Below are 23,836 nucleotides of genomic sequence, written 5' to 3' on the forward strand. Positions count from 1 at the left end.
TGGCTCTAGTCCTAATGTCCCACTATGTGTCCGTACTCGACTCATAACCATTCCTGTCTAGAGGGTGATGAGTTCTAAGCATATTCTTCAGGAGCGAGATTCTCATCCACAGTGATTAGATAATGCCACATCTCTAGCAAAACAACTGAGTGGGTAAAAGCTCCCGCCAAAATCCATATCATGCCTAGATACAATTTTTATTAGTGATTTTCACTCGGGCAGGGCCAAGATTATGCTCACCAGTAATTCACTGCACAGCAGATACCTTCTTCATTACAAGACTGCGAGACTTTGTGATACCTGCGTAACGATCAATACCATGCAGAAAGCAAACAATGGAACAATACTTACCAGAGAGCAGGCAAGTACAACATATCCCCACCATTCAACACAAACCTCATAGGTCTGGCATACTTCTCATACTTCGTCTCTGCTCCACCTCCATCAGGATCCCAAGTTGCAAAAGGGACCTTTTCGCCCTCCTCTCTTGAAATTTCCAACCTTCCGCTTCCATCGCCAGCCCTAACATATGAAGCAGGCGTCAATTCCCGCTCAGCAACACAAGCATAGGCCAAAGGCGGCAGCAGAACAAAATGTTTCTTCCCTAGGACTTGAACATATATGTTCTCATAATTGTCCTTGTGCAGTGCTGTCACAGAATGCGAGTTTCCGATCCAGAGATTGATAGCTTCAGGATGCTGCTGGAGCGCTATACGAGCCCAGGGGATGTCTTTTTCTACATCTGAGAAGAGAGGGGCATATTCGTTGCGGAGATTGTCGTTTTCTATATTTTGAGGTTTGGGAGTTAATGGTCTTTCTTCGGACTCGACAGGCGAGGAAAAGGAAAAGGGGGGGTTTATACGTGTTTGTGCGTATCTTATTTCTTCCCCTTCGTTCCTGCGGATACCGCTCTTCTCCTGTCTCGTAACGAAATCTATGAATTCTCCAAAGTCCTGCTCCTCTACGTGGGGTTTGGCAAATATCAGGTTCCCCTCCTCGTCCGTGGTGGGAGAATCCGCATTGCTATTACCAAGAAATAATAAGCTTTTGTGCACCTCTCTTCTCACCTTACTGCAGTAGAAAGTATAAAATTCCAAGGGTGTTTATGCCCACACATTTCCTCCACTATCTAGCCCGAGAAATTGTGACTTACATACCCCTTGGGCGTGACAGCAACTTCCACCGTTGCGTCACCCATCCGCTCCTTTAGCCTCGCAACATTCCATATTTTTGCCGCAGTCCAGGTAGATGCGCCACCACGAACGATGAATGGTCTGTTGCGGGACACAAAACGCATGAACTCTAGCGGGGACGGGGTGAAGGTCAGCTCATCGATGTTGCTGCTGTTGAGGTCGTTGTAGGTTGTCAGCATGCTGGTTATTGCGTCCGTGGCCCCGGCCTTAGGTGCCGATGATCTAGGATCCATTTTCAAGGATGTAATTCATACAAGATGAGAAAAATACCGAGTGGTAGGACGTGACCGTAGCACCAAGAAATCGGGTGTGTCTATTTTGGGAAATATATTTTCATGATATTTGCACTCGTATTGTGGATAATCCCGATCCTCCAGTTACCCAATAAGGCAGGTTCTGGGTACACGTATGCAAAAAGTCAATAATAAACATCAATACTCCCGTATCTGCAATGCAAATAATGGGTCCAAGCGAACAAAACTATCGCCAATCTCGGCTTAGCGGCTAAAACGAGAGACGTCCTATCTTTATGCTCCAATTTCTAGCCGCTCTGTCTTATTGGTAGATGTTCCATCCCCTTTTTTTTACTTTCCCTCTTCCTGTCCAGTGTCGGCTCTTGAAATCTCGACTTCTCACTACGCAAGCCATGGGTCACTTGGCTTCCTTGGCATTGGCTTTGGCTAGTGATGCCGTATCTGTGAAGCTTTGGATTCGATGATTTCGCAGCGGACGGACTGGTTTATACGTAACGGTTTCAATGTTTCTCAATCAAGTGCTACGTACCTCTCTTCGCCTAGGTCCCAAGACGGAGAGTCGTTTGGATGCGATTATTGATTCTATCGGTACTCGAGCTCTCTCGACCCGTTCTGTTGAAACCGATTACACGTCCGGACTCCGAGCTATCGATCGATAAGGCTTGTAGCCCAGGAGTGCGTCTCCAGGATTGACCGTTTCTTGGATCCGAAATAGAAATCGGACGCCCCAAGGGCCCACGGTGGGGAGTACTTGACGATACCTCCGTAAGTACTTCGTCGTTAGGGGTACAATATTACCGGCGGTCGGACAGTTAGCAGTCATTTATCATTATCTATCGTCGAGTTCTCCGAGTAAGCAAGCTAAGGAAGCTTCTCCCAAACTCGATCCGCAGGTCTGCAGAATACGAAATGCAGATAATTCGGACCACGGGTTTGCCCCACTGGCTGCCAACGCTATCAACTACCGTAAGTTCTAACATCGAGCCAACACGCAACATCCACATGTCGTGCTGCCCCTGTCCAGGTCTCCGGATACGAAGGACCAGGCGTCTTGCCCCTGCATCCTCTGTCCAGTCCCAGCGGTCTCCCACAAACTCCTCTGCTGTGGATCTTGCGGCTGAGACCGTCGACCGCACGTTCATGAAAATCAATAATGATAAATAAGTGATCTTGTGCTTCCTTTGTTCTAGTTCCGTTCCGTTTCTCTGCTTTGCTTTCCGACTGCGAGCGCAGCGCAGCCAGCCATTCGTTTAAACCAGTGCTTATTCTTAAGAGTTTCCAACCTGTGATTTCGAATCTCGACTTTTCGAGTTTGAGTCCTCTAATTTTTTTTAATCATGAAGCTGCATTTCAATACCGTATTAGGATGCATAGTTGGGTTCTTGAGCGTGGGTTCGGCTGCGCCAACGTGGCCAGCGGCGATCGACGAGTTGGAAGATGTGATGTTTCTAAACACGGGATACAAGAGTAGAGGATTCTCGTCCCATATTACACCCTGCTCCTTTTCGGAATTTGGACCGGGACGACAGACTGCAGCAGAATGGCTCCGGATCGGTTTCCACGACATGTCCACCACGAATATTTTCTTTGAGCCGCATGGAGGGATCGATGGGTCGATTGCATTTGAGTTGCAAAATGGAGAGAACATTGGTGCCGGCTTCGAGACGAGCCTCAATACATACTCGAGTTTCTTCAACTCCCGATTATCTGTCTCGGATATGATAGCTCTGGGTGTCTATGCATCGGTTCGAGGTTGCGGTGGGCCCGTTGTGCCCATGCGTGGTGGAAGAGTAGATGCTACTGCTGCTGGCCCGATGGGAGTCCCTCAGCCACAGAATGCACAGGGGATTTTTGTCAATCAGTTCGCGAGGATGGGCTTCAACTCAGTAGACATGATACAAATGACGGCTTGTGGACATACTTTGGGAGGCGTGCATGCTGGCAACTTCCCTAACATCGTGACACCAGGAACTGCGCCAGATGATTATCACCTATTTGACACGACCCTCGAATTCGATAACAACGTTGCAGTACAGTACGTCAACGGTCAAACTACCAACCCGCTCGTCGTTGGGCCGTCTGTGGCAAGCACCAGAAACTCAGACTTTGTTGTCTTTAACACTGATAAGAATGTGACGATCAAGACTATGACAAATGCGCAGACATTCCAAAGTGTGTGTTCTTCTATCCTACAACGAATGATCGAGACGGTACCTCCAACTGTCCCCTTATCGGATATCATACAACCGTATGAGGTTAAACCAGCCGGTTTGCAACTTACCTTGCTATCTGGAGGGACGCAGATTCAGTTTTCTGGGGATATTCGGGTTCGAACAACGGTTCGAAGCGCCTCACAGATTGCCACTGTACAGCTTACCTATAAGGACAGGACTGGTGGAAGCGCTTGCGGAAGCTGTAGTATTACTACATCCGTGAGCGGCACGGCGAATGGATTCGATGACAGCTTTTCGGTACGTCTTGAGTCCCTATCAAATATTTCTGGATCCTAACAATACTCCCAGTTCTATTCTTTCAGCTCAAACCTACCTGCTACCTCCTCGATATCGTCCTTCACTGTGGTAATCACTGGTACCGACGGAACCACCGAGACGTATGACAATAACGCTAGCGGGTTTCCCATTCAGGATTCGGTTATCGCGCTTGCTCCCCAGAGTTGCCTTAGCAATGGAAACCTCACAGTCTTTGCTGCAGTAAGCCCTCTCAAATCAGATTCCTCTTGGGCGGAAGTTGTATATTGATATTTGATAGGTCCATACTAGTGTCACCACCCCTGTGAGTGTGTCCATTACACAGAAAGTACCAAGGGCTGCAGGAACACCAGTCCCTGCGCTAGTAAGCTCGAGTGTTGCTATGATTAAAAGATCCACTGTTGGGCAATACGATATCTACAGTGCTAGCTACACTATTTCTTCGGCTACTGGTACCAAGTATGGAGTATCGAGCGGCTCGTTCACCGACGACTTCAAGGACGCGACCAGCCTAGGAAGTACATGTGCTCCTTTGGGCACGGCAGTTCCAAGCAGCAGCTCCTCTTCTAGTTCAGCCACCTCAACAAGCAGTTCCTCTTCTAGTACTGCGGAGTCTAGCAGTAGCACATCGAGCTCCCTCACATCCAGTAGCACTTCAACGTCTGCTACATCGACCCCAACGCTTGGAGTGAAACCCACAATTGGCGCATATACCTTCCAAGGATGCTACACAGAAGGGACGGGCGTCAGAGCTCTCTCAGGAGCATCCTTTTACAGCTATCCCGATATGACTCTTGAGATGTGTGCAACTAATTGTGCCGGATTTACGTACTGGGGCGTCGAGTATGGTGGAGAATGTAAGTTTATTAATTCCGCACTTACCACCCAGATATCCAGCCCGTTAACCCTTTGTAACAGGTTACTGTGGGAATACACTTGATGCAACATCCACCATGGCTGCTCTTAATGATTGCAACTTCATCTGCCCAGGAAACAGCTACGAGTATTGTGGCGCAGGCAACAGACTGGAGTTATATAAACTCACCAGTGCCATATCGAGTACTAGTAGCATTTCTTCGAGCACCAAATCTTCGTCATCTAGTACCGCCCCGACAAGCTCGTCGAGCTCGACATCACCTACTGAACCCCCAACTACATCAACGTCTTCTAGCTCGGTATCCTCCACAGAGGTATCGACATCCTCCTCGACAAGCCCCTCCGCATCACCTACCCTTCATATTGTTCCATCAGCCGGTCCTTACAAGTACCTAGGGTGCTATACTGAAGGCGAAGGAGTCCGAGCCCTTGGCTCCGCATCATACCCGTCAGACACGCAAACAATTGAGGCCTGTGCCGCGGCCTGCGCCCCTTATAAATATGCAGGTGCCGAATATGGACGCGAGTGTTGGTGCGCGGATTCCTTTGGTGCTGGGTCGGTTCTTGTACCGGATAGTGATTGCTCAATGACTTGTGCTGGCAGTCAGTACGAGTACTGTGGAGCAGGAAACAGATTGACTGTTTACGTTATGAATGGCACAGATACGACAGGTCCTTTGTCCAGCACCAGCAGGTCAGTATTACCAATTTCAGCAACTTGAACAACATCGTCGACTAGCCTCAAATCCTCTTCCATACCTTTATCTTCATCTTGGACGCCGACAACAAAGTCTGGAAGCTCCTTATCCTTTAAATATATACCACCATTATCTCTAGAATTTCCAATTTAAGCTTAGGACCGTCAACTTTTGGCTTACCAAAATCTAGTTCAACTACTCGCTCAACAACTAGTTCAAGCAAAACTACATCTCCTACCGTCGGCAGCAGCACAGCGACACCGTCCTCCTCATCAACCCTCACAACCAGCACGAAATCATCTTCGTCGGCAGTGTCCACGCAAACAGCTGCAGCCATAAAACAAAACATCGGAGACTATACCTATTACGGTTGTCAAACTGAAGGAACGGGCGTCCGAGCACTTTCTGGCGCGGCATCTTTCAACTACACTTCGATGACCCTCGAGATGTGTGCAGAAAGCTGTGCAGGATATAAATACTGGGGCGTGGAATACGGAGGAGAGTGCTATTGTGGCAATACCTTCAATACTGGAAGCGCGGCCGCACCGGAAGGTGATAAAGGATGCAGCTTCCTGTGTCCAGGAGATAAACTTGAGTACTGTGGAGCCGGGAATAGATTGAGTGCTTATGTTTTAAATGCATAGTGGGTTGGGTTAAATAATAAGAGGATGGATTGTATATAATGGGTTTGATAGGATTGGCAATTGAGTATTGTTTAATACTGTATGAGATTCGTGGAGGTAGAAATATATATGCTAAAAGCTTTATAATGATAGTACTTGGGATGATGACTCGGATGGGAACTAGGTAGGGGCATAGCTACCTTTAGTATTGATAGGCACTGTACACTAAGGGAATCTAGGATACATAGCATGAGCAACATATTTTAGGGCACTCACTTAGGCATACTAGGGAATAGCAGTGTTATAGATTATTCTTGTTCTTTCTGTTAAGGTCTGCATCCTGTAATTGAAATTAAGGGAAATAGGAGGGTTTTTTGTAATCCCCTCCACGGCGTCAAACAGAATCATCAAATCTTTCACACTACGCCGGAGATCTGCTCCGAGAACCCAATCAAACAGCACACGCCACTTCTCACGAACATATATTCAGGGTCCCAACATTATCTCCAAATGCCATTTATTCAATCGGTAGTTGGCAATTGGCTAAAGGGGGTGTATGATTGGGCCGGTGATCTGCCGACGACGTAACCTTAAATGCTACTGGTACTTCGTCATCCATTTCTAACTCTCCGACAAAACCGTTGGCCAAAACCATAAACAGTAACACGGCAATACGTCAACATCACGGTTGAATGCTACGGTGATGCCTCAAACCTTCGCAAATCCGACCAACGTCATTCAGCGGGGTACGGATGTGTAAGGTAGGTGCATTCTCTTATAATTTGATTAATTCTCCCTATCATGGGGTTTCCCTTTATAATCGATACCGCGATCCCTCTCTCGCAGTCCTTGTCCATATCTGTCTCTTGACTCTTTGTCACCTACGTTTATTCATCCAATATGCAAAAAGCCGTTGCTGGTACAGTGCAGAGAGCCGGTGAGGCAGTGGCTGGTGGTGCCATGGCGACGAACAAGAAGGTCCAAAACATGAAGCCGGAGACATTCGATCCCAGTGAATCGGACCGCATTACCAGTGATTTTGGGGTGTTGCAGCATAACACCGATGTTTGGCTTAAGGCTTCGACTGGCGATAAACAGGGTCCAGCGTTGTTGGAGGATAACTTTGCAAGGGAGAAGGTACGTCAGCATTGTTTCTCGGTATTGGGATTCTACTTATAACTACGGCAGATTATGAGATTTGACCATGAACGCATCCCAGAACGAGTTGTCCATGCTCGTGGATCGGGAGCTTTTGGCACGTTCAAGTTGTATGAGAGCGCCGAGGATGTTACCAGTGCTGGTGTTCTCACCGACACATCGCGGACTACGCCAGTTTTCGTCCGATTCTCGACCGTTTTAGGATCTAGGGGTAGCTCTGACACCGTTCGGGATGTTCGAGGCTTTGCCGTTAAATTATATACGGAGGAAGGTAATTGGGACATTGTTGGAAATGATATACCGGTTTTCTTCATCCAGGATGCTATTAAATTTCCAGATGTCATCCACGCAGGCAGTATGTTCTATTCCATCATAGGTCGAGACTTATTGGCTAACACATTTAGAACCTGAACCCCAAACAGAGATACCGCAGGCTCAGTCCGCCCATAATAACTTCTGGGACTTCCAATACATGCATAAGGAGGCCACTCACATGTTCATGTGGGCGATGAGCGATCGTGGGATCCCACGATCTTTCCGCATGATGCAAGGATTTGGTGTCAATACTTTCACCCTCATTAACAAGGAAGGTGTTCGGTCTTTCGTGAAATTCCACTGGACTCCTACCATTGGTGTCCATTCTTTGGTCTGGGACGAGGCTCTCAAGATCTCTGGACAGGATCCAGATTACCACCGCAGGGATCTCTATACCGCGATCGAGAATGGTGTTTACCCAACCTGGAAGTTTGGGATCCAGATTTGTCCCGAATCTCGTGCCGATGAGTTCGACTTTGATATCCTTGATGCTACCAAGATCTGGCCTGAGGAGGTTTTCCCCGTGCGCTATATTGGAGAGATGGAACTAAACAGGAACGTTGACGAGTTCTTCCCCCAGATTGAACAAGTAGCATTCTGTACCGCTCATATTGTACCTGGTAAAGTCCGCCTCTGCTATTTTCCACATACGCAGCGTCTAACAAACTCTAGGGATCGGGTTTTCTGATGATCCTCTTCTCCAAGGCCGCAACTTTTCGTACTTTGATACTCAGATCTCCCGGTTAGGTGTAAACTTCCAAGAACTGCCTGTCAACCGCCCCGTCTGTCCCGTAATGAACCACCACCGAGACGGAGCGCTCCGTCACCGAATCACCAAAGGCCAATTCAACTACTGGCCAAATCGTGGATCCGTGGTCCCACCTGGAACCATCTCAGAAGGCGCATACGTCGACTATCCCCAGAAGGTCGTGGCCATGAAGCAGCGCCTCAACTCGGTCAAATTCTCAGAGCATGTAAACCAAGCCCAACTCTTCTGGAACTCGATGGCTCCACATGAGAAACTACACATCATCAAGGCACTTAGTTTTGAGCTATCCAAGTGCGAGGACCCGATCGTATACGAGCGCCTAGTCGAGCGTCTCGCCGAGATCAGTCTGGAGCTCGCCCAAGCCGTATCAGATAAAGTCGGCGCTCCGAAACCAGAGCAAGAATCCCGTCCCAACCATGGCAAGAAATCCGCGGCCCTGTCACAAGGGCATTTTGCACCAGAAGCACTTGGTTACCAACCCACGATTGCATCACGCATGGTCGCCATCATCGTCGGTGACGGCTTCAACTTCGCTGAATACGAAGCTGTGAAGGGTGCTCTTAGTGCAGCTAATGCATTCTGCTTCACCATCGGCCCACGCAAATCTGAAATCAAGAGCTCAGGCAAGAGCGTCAAACCAGATCACCACTTTGAAAGCATGAGGAGCACGCTCTTCGACTCTATATATATCCCTGGCGGAGAGCATATTACCACGCTCATCAAACAAGGCCGCGTACTTCATTGGATCCGCGAAGCCTTTGGGCACTGCAAGACCATTGGCGCTTCTGGAGATGGTGTCAAGATCGTAAAAGCTGCCATTGGGATTGAGGGTATGCGGTTTAGTGAAAGTGGGGATGGAGAGGTTGTGGACTGCTATGGTGTTGTTACATCGGCGGGAGGGAAGATCAGTGTAGGCAACGCTTTGAAGATGGCTAAGGGGGCGAAAAGCTTTTTGGATGCTTATGCGTATAATATTTCTCTGCATAGGAATTACCAGCGTGAGTTGGATGGTTTGACCGAATTGGTTGCTTATTAGGATTGGATTGTTAAGTAACTAGGTAGTCAAAAGTCTTTCAGTAAAAATATTTAAGGCCTTAAGCACTTTGGATTCAATAGCATCGTACTCGGTAGTTGCGCATGTAATCGTAGAAGAATGGCTTTATTTAGTTGAGTTGGTTATCAAAACTCGGATCTAATTTTATCTGGTATTCTAAAGTATCCTGGTCTAATTCTAGATAGACCTTCCACGGATGACCTCAATCTATAATAAAAAGGGAAGTGGTATTTATCTCATGAAACATATTGAATTCTTATTCCTTACTCCGAACAACCTTAGGTCAATGCCGCTCGCTATACAATAGACGCTTAAAACACATAATGTAACCCAATCACCACACTCTCTACCACTCATTCACACATGCCCTTTAACAGTCATCGTCATCGTACCCTTCTCTCACATCGGCCCACCCACACCCCCACCGTTTTCCCTCGGCCTCTCCCCCAGTCCTTAAATCCCTCGCATCCTCATCCTCCCTCCAAACCCTAACAAAGTAATCATCACCAACAGTAACAAGTTCCCCGTTCGAGGTCCAAGTCAAAGACCCAACTTCCCGATCATGGCCCCTAATTAGCGCAGTTCCGTTGGTAGAGATCGGTATAGAATCATCCTGCCTGCTTCCAAGGGTGCTACCGCATCTTCTTAATGCAGGGCGCTGGGGAATCATAGGAGAGCTGCATAGTTCGTCGCTTTGAGGATGGGAGGGCCGTGGCTTGGGGAAATATCGTTCGTCGGTGGGGAATAGTATCGCTGAACCATCACTACTTCCCACAGCCAACACTTCGCTGTGGCCGTTCCTTGCCTTTCGAATAGCAGACTTGACGTAAAAGGATGTGGCGTGGAATTTGGGATGGCGAAATCCATATAATGGGCCCAATCCTTCCTGCGTAGCTCGTTGCCCGCCTCGTCTCTCATTATCGATGGATAGCTCAGGTGCTTGACCGAGGATGAGATGAGCTGTGGAGTATGCGTAGACAGTGTTGTCCTTACACAGCGTATATAGCCTGCTGGAGTCGGTACTGAGGTTCATGGACGTGACCCCGAAATGCCGCCATTGGTTGTGCGATTGCGGTTTGCGTGTTGAGGAGAGCGGGATTTGTGACTTGCGCTTACTCTGCAAGCTGCGGATATCCCAGAGCTTAACAGAAGCGTCGGCCTCGGAAGCGGTGAGGAGAAGATGTTCTTGCCCCGGAGGTAGGAATGAGATTGCTGTTACGGAGACGTCGCCTACTCGACGAGATGCCTCGCCTCGCGATGGGGCGTCCATTGGAATGATAGCGGCTGCTTGATGTTGGTTGGAGGAAGGCTTATGGACATCATATATGCTATTAATGGGGCGACCGTAGAGCAATTTTTGTGTCTCAGACCGAGTCGTCGTTCGGTGTGGTTCAACGGGGGCCTGGATATGATTCACGGGACCATCGAGGCCTTTGCATCTTAAGTCCCATATCTGTACACTGCCATCCCTACTAGAAGTTGCAATTACGCTGTGGTTATTAGCACCAGGTTGGAATCGCACTTGTTTCAATGATGCGTAGTGGTTGCCGAGAACGGCGATGGTGGTTTGAGTTCTCATGTCCACCACCCTTGCAGTCGAGTCTCCCGAAGCTGTGGCTAAGAGAGTGTCGTCATCTGAAAATGTCATATCGATGATGGCGTTCGTGTGTACTCGGAATGAAAGATAGGATTCCGAGAACGGGGGATGGCTATTTCCGCCAGACTCTAGAAGTCGCACACGACCTTCTTCGTCGCCAATAGCAGTCAAGGTATTTGCTTCATAGAGTCAGTATACTGGACTTGTTGTAGATTGAAGAATGCTTACTATTACAACTCGTTGCACAAAATGGTATACAAAGAGCTGGTCCTTCGATACTAGTACAAGTGTGAACATCAGACGGTCTGCTGTAAAATTTCGACGTCTCGTCTTGCCAATCTGAAAGTGATTATCAGTATGCCTTCGGGCCAATGCAGTAGAGAGTATTAGTGACTGACCATTGACAGGATACTCATAGCGCTGCCGGGTACCTCGAGTTGAACTCCCAAAGCTCAATTGCAATAACCGGCCACTAAGTCCTCGGTCGATTAAGGGAGCAACTCGCTGTAATGGTTTCTGGGGTAAAACAGCATCATCCTCTTCATACTCCGTATCTTGCTCCTCATCACTGAAAGATATCATCTTTGAAGACGCTCGCACACAAGGTGAAGACCGTAAATTATGCGAATTGCCTTTCTCTTCCTCTACCTGCCGATCCTTGCCGATTGTGCCTTGCCTCTTCCTCGAACATGCGTGCTCCGGCGATGACTCGGGTGTATGGAACATCTTTCTTCTCTTCAGGTCTCTCGTAAATGGAGGGCTATTCTCATTGCCGGTGTCGGTTTCCTTAGCCCGCAATGGACTGGACTGGACTACATTACGGTTGTTGGCAGGGGCGGTGATATCGAAGAGGGCTTGACGGGCAGCACTAGTGTGCTGCGACCCGTGGGATCGAGGAGTGAAGAAGCGTCTGAACTTTCGAGGTGTTATTGAAGGATTAGCCTTTTCTTTTGTCCTCATCGACCTGCGTGTTGGTGTTGGCGGACATATTCTGGGAGGTGAGGATGGCGGATGGGCATATTGTGCAGCGGTGGGGGAGGTCGACATCTTGAAGCTGAGGAACGGTGAGGAAAGGCGAGTGGTGGTGCTGAGTACCAGTACCCGGCTGGAAGATCAAGAGTCGATATAAATATCAGAGGATTCCAGTTTTCCTTTTCCAAAAGTCGAATTGAAGGGAGGTTGGAGGCAACGGAGCATATCACGGACCGAGACGCCTGAAGTTCAGGTCGCGTCTCTCGTTACGCGTTGGGATTTGCGTGGCGTTAAGTGGAAGGGTCCTTATCGCCTATCTTAGTGGCTGGGCATGAAATTCCCTCCACTGCGAAACGAAAAATATTATCACGACCGACTCCGAGCTGCGACTGGAAGAGCGCAATATTCCCCCATTTCCTAACCCGCGCCACTCTCAAGCCCATATCCCTCGGCCATCATGGGTATTCAAAAGAAGCATGGCAAAGGTCGTCTCGACAAGTGGTATAAATTGGCCAAGGAGAAGGGATACAGAGCCAGAGCTGCGTTCAAACTGATCCAGCTGAATAAGAAGTATGGGTTCTTAGAAAAGAGCAAGGTCCTGCTGGATCTTTGCGCTGCTCCTGGAGTAAGTTACCGTTGTCCGGTCAGTCGCCTCTATCTAACAAGTGGCTAGTCGTGGTGTCAAGTTGCTGCGGAGACGATGCCAGTGAGCAGTCTAATTATCGGCGTGGATCTTTCCCCAATTAAACCAATCCCACGAGCTATAACCTTCCAAAGCGATATCACCACTGATAAATGTCGGGCTACGATTCGGCAACATCTAAAGACCTGGAAAGCGGATACCGTTCTTCACGATGGCGCTCCCAATGTGGGTACGGCCTGGGTGCAAGATTCTTTCAATCAGGCAGAATTGGTGTTGCAGGCAATGAAGCTGGCTACGGAATTTCTGGTCGAAGGAGGAACTTTTGTTACCAAGGTCTTCAGGTCGAAAGATTACAACAGTCTTCTCTGGGTCTTCAATCAGCTATTCACAAAGGTTGAAGCGACGAAGCCTCCATCGTCAAGAAACGTCTCCGCCGAGATCTTCGTCGTCTGTCGTGGATTCAAAGCGCCTAAAAAGATCGATCCCAAATTTCTGGATCCCAGATCCGTCTTTGCCGAGTTGTCGGACCCCACGCCTAACAATGAAGCAAAAGTGTACAATCCGGAGATTAAGAAGCGGAAGAGGGACGGTTACGAGGAAGGGAATTACACTCAATTCAAGGAAGTGACAGCTAGCGAATTCATCCAGACTATAGATCCTATAGAGATTCTTGGTAGCAAGAATAAGTTAAGTTTTGAACAACCACCAAATGGCGACGTCGCTCTGGCTGCTCTCGATAAATTGCCGGAGACGACACAAGAGATCCGTGACTGTTGTGCGGATCTCAAGGTGCTTGGAAGGAAGGAATTCAAAACTCTTTTGAAGTGGCGATTAAAAGTTCGGGAAAAGTTTGGCTTTGCTACAAAGAAGTCTGCCAAAGCTGCTGAGGACGAAGAGGTGGCTGATGTCGAGTCTATAGACGAGGAGTTGAAGATCCAGGAAGAATTACAGGCGCTGACCGACAAGGAAAAAGGCCGCAGGAAGCGTGAAAAGCGGAAGGAGAATGAGAAGAAGCAGAGGGAGATAATACGGATGCAACTCAACATGACTGTTCCCACGGAAATTGGTCTTGAGCAATCCAGTGGAGACCACACGATGTTTGCCTTAAAGCCGATCGACAAGACAGGCGCTGTGGACAAGATTGCAAAAGGCAAGATGGGTATCCTCAAGGAATCCGATCGCAAGGACGATGACGGGTTTGGATCTGGAGACACGGACGAGGAGAGTGATGAGGAGCAAGACCAGCTGGACAGAGAAATGGATTTTATGTATGAGCAATACCAGGACCGGAAATCTAGCTCCGATGCGAAGTTCCGCGCGAAGAAGGCACGAAAGGAGCACGAAGATGGCGATTGGGATGGCTTCTCGGCAGATGGCCATGGCAGTGACGACGGAGATAAGCTTGAGGAGGATTCTAGCGACGATTCGTCGGACGAGGAGATGCCTTCGAAACGCTCGTTATTGACAGATTTGCAACGCGCCGACAAAAAAGCTGGCGGTCTATCTAGACGTGCCACGCAATTCTTTGACCAAGATATCTTTAAGGATATAGGAGGGATACCTGAGGAAGCAGAGCCCGAGGACGAGTTGGAAGAAGGAGATGAAGAGATAGCTGAAGATCTTGAAGCTTTGGACTCGATGATGCAAAAGGACGTTGCCGAGGCAGAACCTGATTCCGAGTCTGACGTCCCGGACGCTGACGAAGCTGAGGAGGGTGAAAGCTCGGATGAGGACGAGGGTGGGTTTGAGGTTGTGAAGGCGGCCAAAGACACACAGTGGGAGGAGGAGCCTCGTAAAGATGGCAGATTAGGTACGTTTGATCCGATTCGTTGCACCCAGTCCAAACTAACATAATAACTAGACATCGACATTATAACGGCTGAAGCCATGACCCTCGCTCAGCAAATTGCCTCGGGCCAGAGGACCACTCAAGACCTCATCGACGAGGGTTTCAACAAATACACCTTCAAAGACCGTGACGGTCTTCCCGAGTGGTTCCTAGATGACGAGGGGCGTCACGACAAACCCCATCGCCCTATCAGCGCCGCGGGCGCAGCTGCCATTAAAGAGAAACTACGTGCTTTGAACGCCCGACCTATCAAGAAAGTACGTGAAGCCAAGGATAGGAAGAAGTTCAAGGCAGCACAGCGACTAGAGAAGATGCGGAAGAAGTCGGCGCTGCTACTAGACGATGAGGGCCTGAATGAGAAGGATAAGGCGTCAAGTATTGTGAAGTTGATGAAGGGGGCAACGAAGAAGAGGCCCAAACGGCAGGTTAGTGTCGTGGTTGCGCGTGGCGGCAATAGAGGTATTGCTGGAAGACCTAGGGGCGTTAAGGGGAAGTATAAGATTGTGGATGCTAGGTTGAAGAAGGATGTTAGGGGTGAGAAGAGGGCTGCGAAGAAGAGGAAGTGAGGGGTGCGTAACGTAACTGGGGAATAATGGGCGGCTACTTTCTGGCCGTCGAAATGTCGAGACGTACGATTCGGAAATGAATATGATACATACCAATAAATATTCCAATTTCTTGTTTTCCAAAACACCACCCTGCTCTACCCTTTGGGATTCTATTGAGCCTTCTATTAGGTGCGATGGCTTGGTAGAGGAAGCAGCTAATGCGCAAACAATGAGTAACAGAAAACATTAAATGTAAATGACATAATTCCTCCTTAGCACTGGATTTAGGAATTCCTAAGACCTCGTTATTCCAAACCCCATAGAACATTAATACAGCGTAGGCCACAATTATATAATTCATCCTTCGTTTAATAAACAACAAGAAGAATCATAAGGCATCTTCGTTCTTATATAAAGTACTAGCAAGTGGTATCTATAGACGGTAGAGATATGTCAAGACAACCGCTCCATCTCTCTAGCGAATTGGTGATGTTTCCACAAGCTGGTAAGGTCTCCTTTCAGGCATCGCTAGTAAATATATGTAGTCGGGCTCGATAAGTTTTTGTATTCAGAAAGCTTTGTCTCCGGTGCCTGTTGACGCATTGAATTATAAGGGTAAGGATAGAAGTGTCCCGTCACTAGAATCCCTGAAGTTACAATAATATCGTAGAGTCGGTTTTAAGGGGTTTAACGAAATCCTAACTTTAATAACCTAATCGAAATAGGAGTTGGTATAAGGGAGCCGGTAAGTCGTAGTTTAGTAGTTTAGTCGATGGGTTTCAACTGGTTAAGTAATTTATTCCTCGATGTGTCGGTAGGAACGGTGGGAGATATGTCAATGAATCGTAGAAGGAAACGACGAGATGAGAATCATGAAAACGAACTCTTGGCCAATGCCTGCAGAGGAGGGCAGGTGGTCATTATATAGACCACGGCAGCCAAAGGAGGTGCGCCCATGGATACATGCATGCCATATGCAGGTTGCCGTCGGCAGGGAGGCTGACTACATACCGTGAGACGATGCTATGGGGATGGAGCGTCGATGGGGGATCTTGAAGATATATGGAAGGCTAAATAATTGAAAGAGTAGATAATTCTTTAAGTTGTAGTATAAGGTAACTGGAAAGCAAAAGTTAAGGTCGTGTGATCTTGGTAGCTCCGAAGTAATGGATGGACATGTTAGTGATAGAAGCCATGATCGAGAGTAAAAATAAGTTGGGTAGTAAATGCCAATAAATACACTGCATTCTGCAAAGGGGAAGGAAGAATTCATAGGTACCTAGGTACTCATTGATACGCCGTGTGGTCAAGACTCAAGACCTACTGGTTCTATACTTACCATAAGGTAACAACACACATTTAAAAGCGAATGCAAAGAAACTAGCTATAGGAGACTACAAACAGAATAAGCCCAGTACTTGGCATGCGAGCCCTCCGTAAGGATTTGTACAGTACCTAAGGTACCTATACCCAGCAACCACGCGACGATCAGCGTCCATCCATGTAGCCATTTTATACCCCGTATAACTCAGTTAACACACCATCCAACAACGACGATCTATCTCCCCTTCCTCCCAGATATTAAAAAATTCCCCATTCCCCGCATTAACTAACTAACTAACTACATTATTCCATTATTCCATCCAGCTCCCCTAACTACCGACTCACCCCTCTCACTATAAAACAATTCCCTACGCATACTACCACTAACTTCGCACTACTACGTAGCACCACCAACAACCCAACGCGCCTCACCACTGCACCACCATCCCCTCTCATCCCTCGCTCACCCAGTCCATCCATTTAGCCTAATCCCCTCCCCCCTACAACCATCCCCTCATCTCAATCCCCCCGTCCCCCCCCCGTCCACTCCACCCCTCCGGCCCCAATTACCCGCCCAATATAATTTTCATTTTCCATGTTGGATATGTGTGTGGTGTGTGTTGTCGTTTATTTAGCATATTAAAAAAAAATGCTTGTGTTATATGCGGGGTGGTATATATGGCTGCACTCTGCGATAGTACTTTCCATGTACCCCGGATTCCAGCATTGCGGGTGCGGAAAAGTTTGTTTCGCCGAGGTTGTGTGGGGTATATAAGCTAGGGTTAGGTAGGCAATCCCACCCCCTGTTTTTGAGGACGGGACGGGATGGGATGGGGAATAATAAGCCACTACAGTGGCAGATTTAACTGATCTGGACTGGTGGGAGACTAAACTAACTTAACTGCCATTTCCATGCCGCCGTCCTGCATACGGGGTGTTATACGAGCAGAGGTACAGTACAGTGCCATCCACCGGCTCTTGAAAACCTTTTACTTGGCTACCTACCTACCGACCCGTTCTTCTCACAGTTAACAGCCACCTGAGACTCTCCGGTTCAAATTCCAACAAATTATTAGCCGCGAGGGGATCATTTATTTTGCATTTTTCAACTGGTTTTCTATAGGATTTGGCTGGTAATTCCGAGAAAAATGCCTTGCAAAACGGCTTTGCCATTCCATCAGTGCAACCCATGTCTGCCCTCACCCAGCGATCCCCGCTCAAAAAAAGTACCCGCCTCCTTCATCCCATGCCCTGTAGAAATAATAATTATCCCCGGAGCTAAGTAAAATAATGCAAAAAAAGTGTGGGCACACTAGGTTCAGACGCCAGTCCCTCCTGTTGTTTGGTAAAAAATGTTTTCTCGCCATGAGCTCCTTATGGTTGTGGGCCAAATAAAAATCAATGCCTTCTATGTGATGGAATTTGTGTACGGTGAATAGATAGATATAAAGCGATCCTCGAGAAATGCGTGCCACAGTTGGGCACATTAGATCTCGAGATATCGTGTATGGAAACGATGGTGGAACTTGGGAGCCGTTGTCTAGCTCCATCGTGCCGGAGAAGTTCCGAGGCGGCGTATGTAAGGTATGTAAGGTATATAGCGAATCCGTGACAAGGTAGTTTGCGGGGAATATGTGTGTATCGTTACGGTCATCAAGCATCCCGCTCGTGCGGCTGATGCGACGTAAAACCTCATGCGTGGAACACGAGGCTTGTGTTGGTAATTGACATTATGGGCGGCTCATAGGAAGCCTGATTCTGCCAAGACCCTAGGATCACACCAAACTGTGTAAGCACATTTCTTGCAGGGGACGGTGTCCAGTCAATGACTAGCAAGCTTTCCATTTCTCCGCGTGGTAACTATGACATGAGTGTGCCATAGTAGCCCACGCCAGGCTGCATTTTAACATACCTCACTATCTTTTCATCTTCTCGCTCACGTGGCTCTACTGTCAAGCTCCTCTCATACATCTCGTGCACATCCCCTGCCGCTTGCATATTGCTCAAAATATACTCCTGGAGCTCCACTACTGGTTGCAAGGGATAAGGTACGTTCTGGTACTGCTGGATATCGCGGATGACTTCAGCTGTCTTGGCCCGTTTGGCAAAGTTTATTAACGTCGACTTTTTGATGATGGATGGGATACCATCTTCGATGAATGTGAGATCCGTGAGATACACGCCTAATTCCATGAGTATTGAAGAGAGCAAAAGACATAAAAATAGAGAAGATGACGTACCAAAGAAGGGTATACATGGCGGGTTGGCCAGATGCAAGCTCTCTCTGTATTCACCAAAGTTCTTCGTGCTACCCATAAGCCGGCGCATGCCTTCGAGCACGGTAAGGGTCTTCTGAGGGACCAGGTCCCATGTCCGCTTTAGACGATGGATAGGCGCGGTACCCAAAGCAGAGATGATCGATGTCAACGTGGAGTAGTTGTTGAGTTGCCGGCATTTCTGTCCAATTAGTACCTAGCAAGGATTGGGAGGTTTAGGTAGCGGTCAGCAACTTACATCAGCTACTTGAACGAAATGTTTGACAACGACAACACGCTTCTTCACCTCCGCCTGAGTCAAAATCATCTCCGCCACCCAATTGGTCAATTGATTAGAGTGAAGGATGAGCGCCTTGACGTTTGGCGCCGGTTCTGGGTCACCCTCGCCGACCTTCTTTTGCCAAGTCTTGTTGAGACATTCTGTAGGCTTGATCTTCCCGTAAAGCTTTGACTCCACAATAGTCAGCTGGCGCGCAAATTCGGTTACATCAATATCCAGGAACTTCAACTTCTTCATGTTCTTGGGTATGATAGGTTGTGGAGCATTTTGGCTCAACGTCAAAACAAGTCGCTTTGCGGAGGGGTCTTGTCCGCGCAGCCGCTGCTCGAGAACCGTCATTAAGGGTCCAGATCCAGGAGTTTCGGTTGTCTTGACCGTGTCTCTGGCGAAGGCATAGACATCACGTATTAGAGACTTGGTATCGTCACTCTGGTCTTCCATCCAGAAGTTATCAAACCAACTCTTGAGGATATTGACCACCCGGAATCTGATGGGCTTCTGTTTGCGGTCTCTCCACATCTCATAATCCCCCTGGGCCATCCCTTCAGGTGGCTGGGTCTGGAATCTCCTGACAAGGTACTCAAAGAGCTCTCGAGCATTGGTGAAAGATCGATACGTTAAGAGGAAAGTGTTGTTGAAGCTCGAGTCAAGCTTATCGTGGCGAGTCAATTGCTCAACCAATGCCAATAATGTTCCCCCCTTCAATTGTGGAGGCTCGACCTTGGTGTCCCATGAGATGTCTTGCTCATGGTCAAGCTTGAGGAAATCGGGAGTCTCATCTGACCGTGGCTCTTCTCCAAAGAACTTCCGTACTTTTGAATTTTCGCCCTTGCGGAAATTCGCCGTTGGATCGCCCTCCGTGAAAGACTGTGATTGACCGATACCAGCCAGTCCAGGTCTCAAGACCTGATTGATTCGCGAGTCAGACCGTTGATGAGGACGCTCGTATATGGTGCTTTCCACTCTCCTTGGATCCCGCTGTAGACTATCTTCACGAGGGCGGACATGCCGGCTGTCCTGTTGCTGTATGGCCATTTGTACCTGTTCGCCCAATAGTTGAAGTGAAAAGCCAATATGCGAGGAGTTGGTCTCGAGCTGCTTGGCGCAATGTCGGACATAGTTAAGTCGACCTTCGAGCGAATCGCCACGAACCTCGGCCCACTCATCACCCAGTGGCCCTGCCACGACTTGACAACCTAAAACAAGATCTGACATATTGTCATACAAATTCTGCTTATACACCGCGAAGTCAACCAACTGCGGGTTTTGGAAGGCACTACCTAGTGATGATAGGCTGATGGATTCAATGGTTGAGACCCAAGGTCTGAACATTTCCAGAACCTTCTTGGCGGCAGAACACACGTTGTTCCCGATCAGCTCATGTCTATAAGGAGAGACGATTTGTTCCGTGACCACAAGATGTTCCTCCAGTTTCCGTATACTTGAAATTAGCATCCGCTTCAAATCGTCAATACGCTCCATTAGACCAGCATCAAGAGTGGCAGAAGGTTCAGCAAGCGCGTCCTCTTCGTCTAGGAAATTTGACGTCAGGGGATCCCGAGAACCAAGTCCATTATGCTGCCAACTACCCCCAGTTGTACTGCCAATGACGAATCCCGGTAGGAGGCGCGGTATATCTTCTCCTCGCTGTTGTCTTGCCACCTCCACATAACTGAATACTCCTTGCAGAACCCCGTCTGCCTCTTGGAGGCATTTCTGATACGATTCCGCATTTGGCCAGTCGGCGGCAGCAATATGGGAAGATATAACCAACTTGGAGAATTTTGACATCATATCCCGAAAATGGGGATATAGCGCCTTATTCGTCGATATGATAGAGGGCTGGCCGGAGTGGTTGTCCGTTGTTCCTGATCCTGCCGCGAGCAACAGCCGGAGGTGGTCTGAAATATCTTCGGCCCGACGCACATACTCTGACCGGTCGCCATTGATGATGGCTTCCCTATATCGGTCAATTGCCCTCTTCATCTTCGCTACCAATCTATTCCAAGTTAACGGGGAAGCAGCGCCATCGTCAAAGAATGACCGAGGGAGTGCCGCAGTATGTGGGGGGCTGAGTGCGGGGTTGGTGAAGGAAGTAGTGGAGGGGCCCATAATGGGCATCGAGGTTGAGAATGGGTCGGATCTTGATTTTGGCGATGGGTCATTGATTGAATCCATAGAAGTTGCGGGAGATACACCGTCGGAAACGAAAGAGCGTCGCTTTTTTTGCTGGTCTCTGGTCAGCAAGCAAAGTTAAAAAAGTGGGAGAGATTGAGAACTTACAAAAGCGCTCCGTGATGCAAGCATAAGAGACTCTCCTTCTAGCTCTGAAGCCGAATTTCCTTCCGAATCGTCATCTTCGTCTTGAATGTAGCCCCGAGCCATCATCTCTGGAGGTGGCCTGGTCTTCTCTGGAATATTAACATTCATCCGATTACGGGGTCCACTCTCAGTCGCCGACGATGGCGATTCAAGAGGAAGCTCCATGCTACTCTCGCCCGTCTCCGTATTAAAATAAAATAATCTTCCGTCGGGGGTGGCCTGGGGTATCCAGAAATCGGCCCTGGTCCGCTCACTTTTTGTTACCCCTTCGATGGGTAGCTGTGTAGTATCGCCCCGTTCCGAATCAGCGGCATCCTCCTCGTAATGCTCCTCCTCCTCCTCGGATTCCTCCTCATCATCGCCGGCATCGTCCTCGTCCGAATGCCCTCTTAAACCGTTTATATTGTCCTCCGCGGCATCATCCGGATTGGCGATCACCTGGCAGTAATTACTGGGGAACCAGCCTCGCACCCCGTTGATCACGCCGTCCCACCAGCCGCTTTCCAGCTGGGTGATGACCTGGATGACATCTCCTTCGTGAAAGCTCAAGCTCGTGCGATCATCGGCCTCGTAGTCGTACAGCGCCCGCACGTACATCACGGGCTGCGGCGCGTTCCCTAATAACGCATTCATCAGAGGCGGTGAACGGCGCCTTGCCGCCGGCTTGGACCGCTGGCCAGCTGCGGAGGCCTCGTCGGAGGAGGAGGAGGCGAAGTGGGTGTGCGATCGGCCAGGCGAAGGGGACCGCCGCGGATTCCTCTCGTTATTCTGTGCAGCTGCGTTGGTGGGTTGGCTGGTGCTGGGTTTGTAGTAGTTGCTGGATTGCGGGTTCCAACTTTGCATAGTCATAAGCATCGTGAACGTGGTGCGGTGCGGTGCGGTGGATTGGTGGATAGGTCTGCCTCGGACACCAGTATTATCGAAGCATTGTTCGCGGCGGGGAGGGTTTCGTGGAAATCGGAGGCGGTTCGTGGTGGTTCAACTTTCGTTCAACTGCTGGTTTCCGGTCAGGGCGCCGCTCGCAATGCGGTTGGGGGTGTAGCGAATGTATCGCAGAGTGGTATGGTATGGGACTGGGGATTATATTGGGGGATGGGGATGGGGATGGGGATGGGGATGCTGCCACTCACTCGTATGGAGGGGCAGGATAAAGGAGGGAGGGAGGAGCCTCTGGAGGTCCTAGGGAAAATGCTGGGGAGATTGGCGACGTGAGTGGTCGTTGGCGGGCGTTCTTTTCGGGCGGGTAATGTGCTAGCAGGCGCTTTAATTCGCTGGGGTTTCGGGGTTGTGACAGCACCGTGGGAGAAGACGGCGAGCTCAGAGACAGCGCGAGAGAGAGCGTGAGAGGCGCGAGAGGCTTTTGGACCGGCGGAGGAGACGAGGCAGCAGTTGCGGTAGCAGTAGCAGTAGCAGCAGCAGCAGCAACCGGATTCGAGTTGAGTCGAGTGGGTGGAGGCGAGGGGAAGGAGGGGGGAAAGTGAGTATGTGTCTGTGTATGTGTCTGTGCCTGTGTCTGTGTCTTGTCTGGCTTGCTCGGAGTGTGGGCGCCTCAATCAATGGCGTTGAGGATGATATGATGGGTTGACGAGCCAAAGCGTCTGAAGCCTGGAGGTTCTGCCTGGGGAATTGGCGGATGGGGCGAGTTGAAGCCTGGAGCCCGACGCCTGAAGCCTGAAGCCTGAAGCCTGGAGGACACGGACTACGGACCCGTGACTGGGGACGCCGAGCGGAAGGGAAAGGGGGAAGGGGAAAGGGAGCTAGGGACGAAGGTCGAAGATCGAAAGACGAGCACGTCGAATAATAGCAGGAACTTGAAGACGTAGTAAGGACGGAATCGTAGTACTGTAATCGGACGAGATTGCGAGGTATGATTTATGATTTATGATTCAATAATAATAAGAAGAAGAACAAGAAGAAGAAGGAAAGCGAAGAGGCGACCTGGGGGGCAACCGGGCACGGCGCAGAACCAACCCGGGTGGCGGTTGATAGGGACGAGAAAGTGGTTACCAATCGCTATCGATACGGGAGTGGTTGGAGGTTGGAGGAGGTTATACGGGAGTAGAGTACGAAGTAGTGGAGTAGTAGATAGAGTAGTACGGAGACAGATGGATACGAAGGGAGGGAGGGAGAGAGTCCGTAGTGCATATCAGAACTCAGAACACGAGCGAGAACAAGAGAATGTTTTCCGTGCTCGGGCGAGCAGCAGTTCATTATTACTATTCCTATACTACCATCGGCGTATTGGGGCGAGATGCTACTGTAGGCGGAGGAGGAGCAGGAGGGGGAGGGATTATTGATTATTGGGGCTCTGGTGGAGCAGAATCGAGGAAAGCAGTCGCTGTCAGTGGTACAAATAGGCCTCTGCCCAGCCTACAGCGTGTGTGGGACCCCCGCCCAGGAAACCCTAAAAGGCCCTAAAGGCCCTAAAGGCCCTGAGCGGCCTTCTTCTATTTCGAATTATTTCCAGCATCCAGTCCTTCGGAGTATCCACCAGCTCTGCCTCTTGCCTATTGCTTTCTCTCCTCTGTATTATTACCTATTAATTATTTGACTGCATGGCCCTGTTCCCAGAATGCTCCAACCCTCCAACCCTCCAA

The 23,836-nt window shown here is 49.1% G+C and overlaps 6 protein-coding genes across 6 annotated transcripts; 3 read left to right on the forward strand and 3 right to left on the reverse strand.

The window, feature by feature from the left end:
* Positions 1–236: 236 nt before the first annotated feature.
* Positions 237–1,426, reverse strand: BP5553_04084 (Phospholipase A2; the record flags this gene model as incomplete). Its single annotated transcript, XM_032012707.1, has 3 exons — positions 237–300; positions 352–1,023; positions 1,158–1,426. 3 exons carry the CDS (start codon positions 1,424–1,426, stop codon positions 237–239), a joined length of 1,005 nt encoding a protein of 334 aa, XP_031872400.1.
* Positions 1,427–2,784: 1,358 nt separating this feature from the next.
* On the forward strand, positions 2,785–6,154 carry BP5553_04085 (uncharacterized protein; the record flags this gene model as incomplete). The annotated part of the gene is made up of 5 exons (XM_032012708.1): positions 2,785–3,918; positions 3,970–4,158; positions 4,217–4,793; positions 4,855–5,506; positions 5,650–6,154. The coding sequence occupies 5 exons, from the start codon at positions 2,785–2,787 to the stop codon at positions 6,152–6,154; spliced, it is 3,057 nt and encodes a 1,018-aa protein (XP_031872401.1).
* An 879-nt stretch (positions 6,155–7,033) lies between these two features.
* BP5553_04086 (Catalase) lies at positions 7,034–9,411 on the forward strand (the record flags this gene model as incomplete). Its single annotated transcript, XM_032012709.1, has 4 exons — positions 7,034–7,270; positions 7,322–7,646; positions 7,696–8,226; positions 8,279–9,411. The coding sequence occupies 4 exons, from the start codon at positions 7,034–7,036 to the stop codon at positions 9,409–9,411; spliced, it is 2,226 nt and encodes a 741-aa protein (XP_031872402.1).
* A 388-nt stretch (positions 9,412–9,799) lies between these two features.
* Positions 9,800–12,073, reverse strand: BP5553_04087 (WD40 repeat-like protein; the record flags this gene model as incomplete). Its single annotated transcript, XM_032012710.1, has 3 exons — positions 9,800–11,205; positions 11,255–11,365; positions 11,425–12,073. The coding sequence occupies 3 exons, from the start codon at positions 12,071–12,073 to the stop codon at positions 9,800–9,802; spliced, it is 2,166 nt and encodes a 721-aa protein (XP_031872403.1).
* Positions 12,074–12,455: 382 nt separating this feature from the next.
* BP5553_04088 (AdoMet-dependent rRNA methyltransferase SPB1) lies at positions 12,456–15,056 on the forward strand (the record flags this gene model as incomplete). Its single annotated transcript, XM_032012711.1, has 3 exons — positions 12,456–12,623; positions 12,672–14,451; positions 14,503–15,056. The coding sequence occupies 3 exons, from the start codon at positions 12,456–12,458 to the stop codon at positions 15,054–15,056; spliced, it is 2,502 nt and encodes an 833-aa protein (XP_031872404.1).
* Positions 15,057–18,190: 3,134 nt separating this feature from the next.
* Positions 18,191–22,094, reverse strand: BP5553_04089 (Cell division control protein-like protein Cdc25; the record flags this gene model as incomplete). The annotated part of the gene is made up of 5 exons (XM_032012712.1): positions 18,191–18,221; positions 18,274–18,544; positions 18,602–18,818; positions 18,876–21,146; positions 21,201–22,094. The coding sequence occupies 5 exons, from the start codon at positions 22,092–22,094 to the stop codon at positions 18,191–18,193; spliced, it is 3,684 nt and encodes a 1,227-aa protein (XP_031872405.1).
* Between the last annotated feature and the right edge of the window lie 1,742 nt (positions 22,095–23,836).

The sequence above is a fragment of the Venustampulla echinocandica genome, assembly GCF_003357145.1.
Source record: "Venustampulla echinocandica strain BP 5553 chromosome Unknown scaffold_1, whole genome shotgun sequence".
NCBI classification, from domain to species: domain Eukaryota; kingdom Fungi; phylum Ascomycota; class Leotiomycetes; order Helotiales; family Pleuroascaceae; genus Venustampulla; species Venustampulla echinocandica.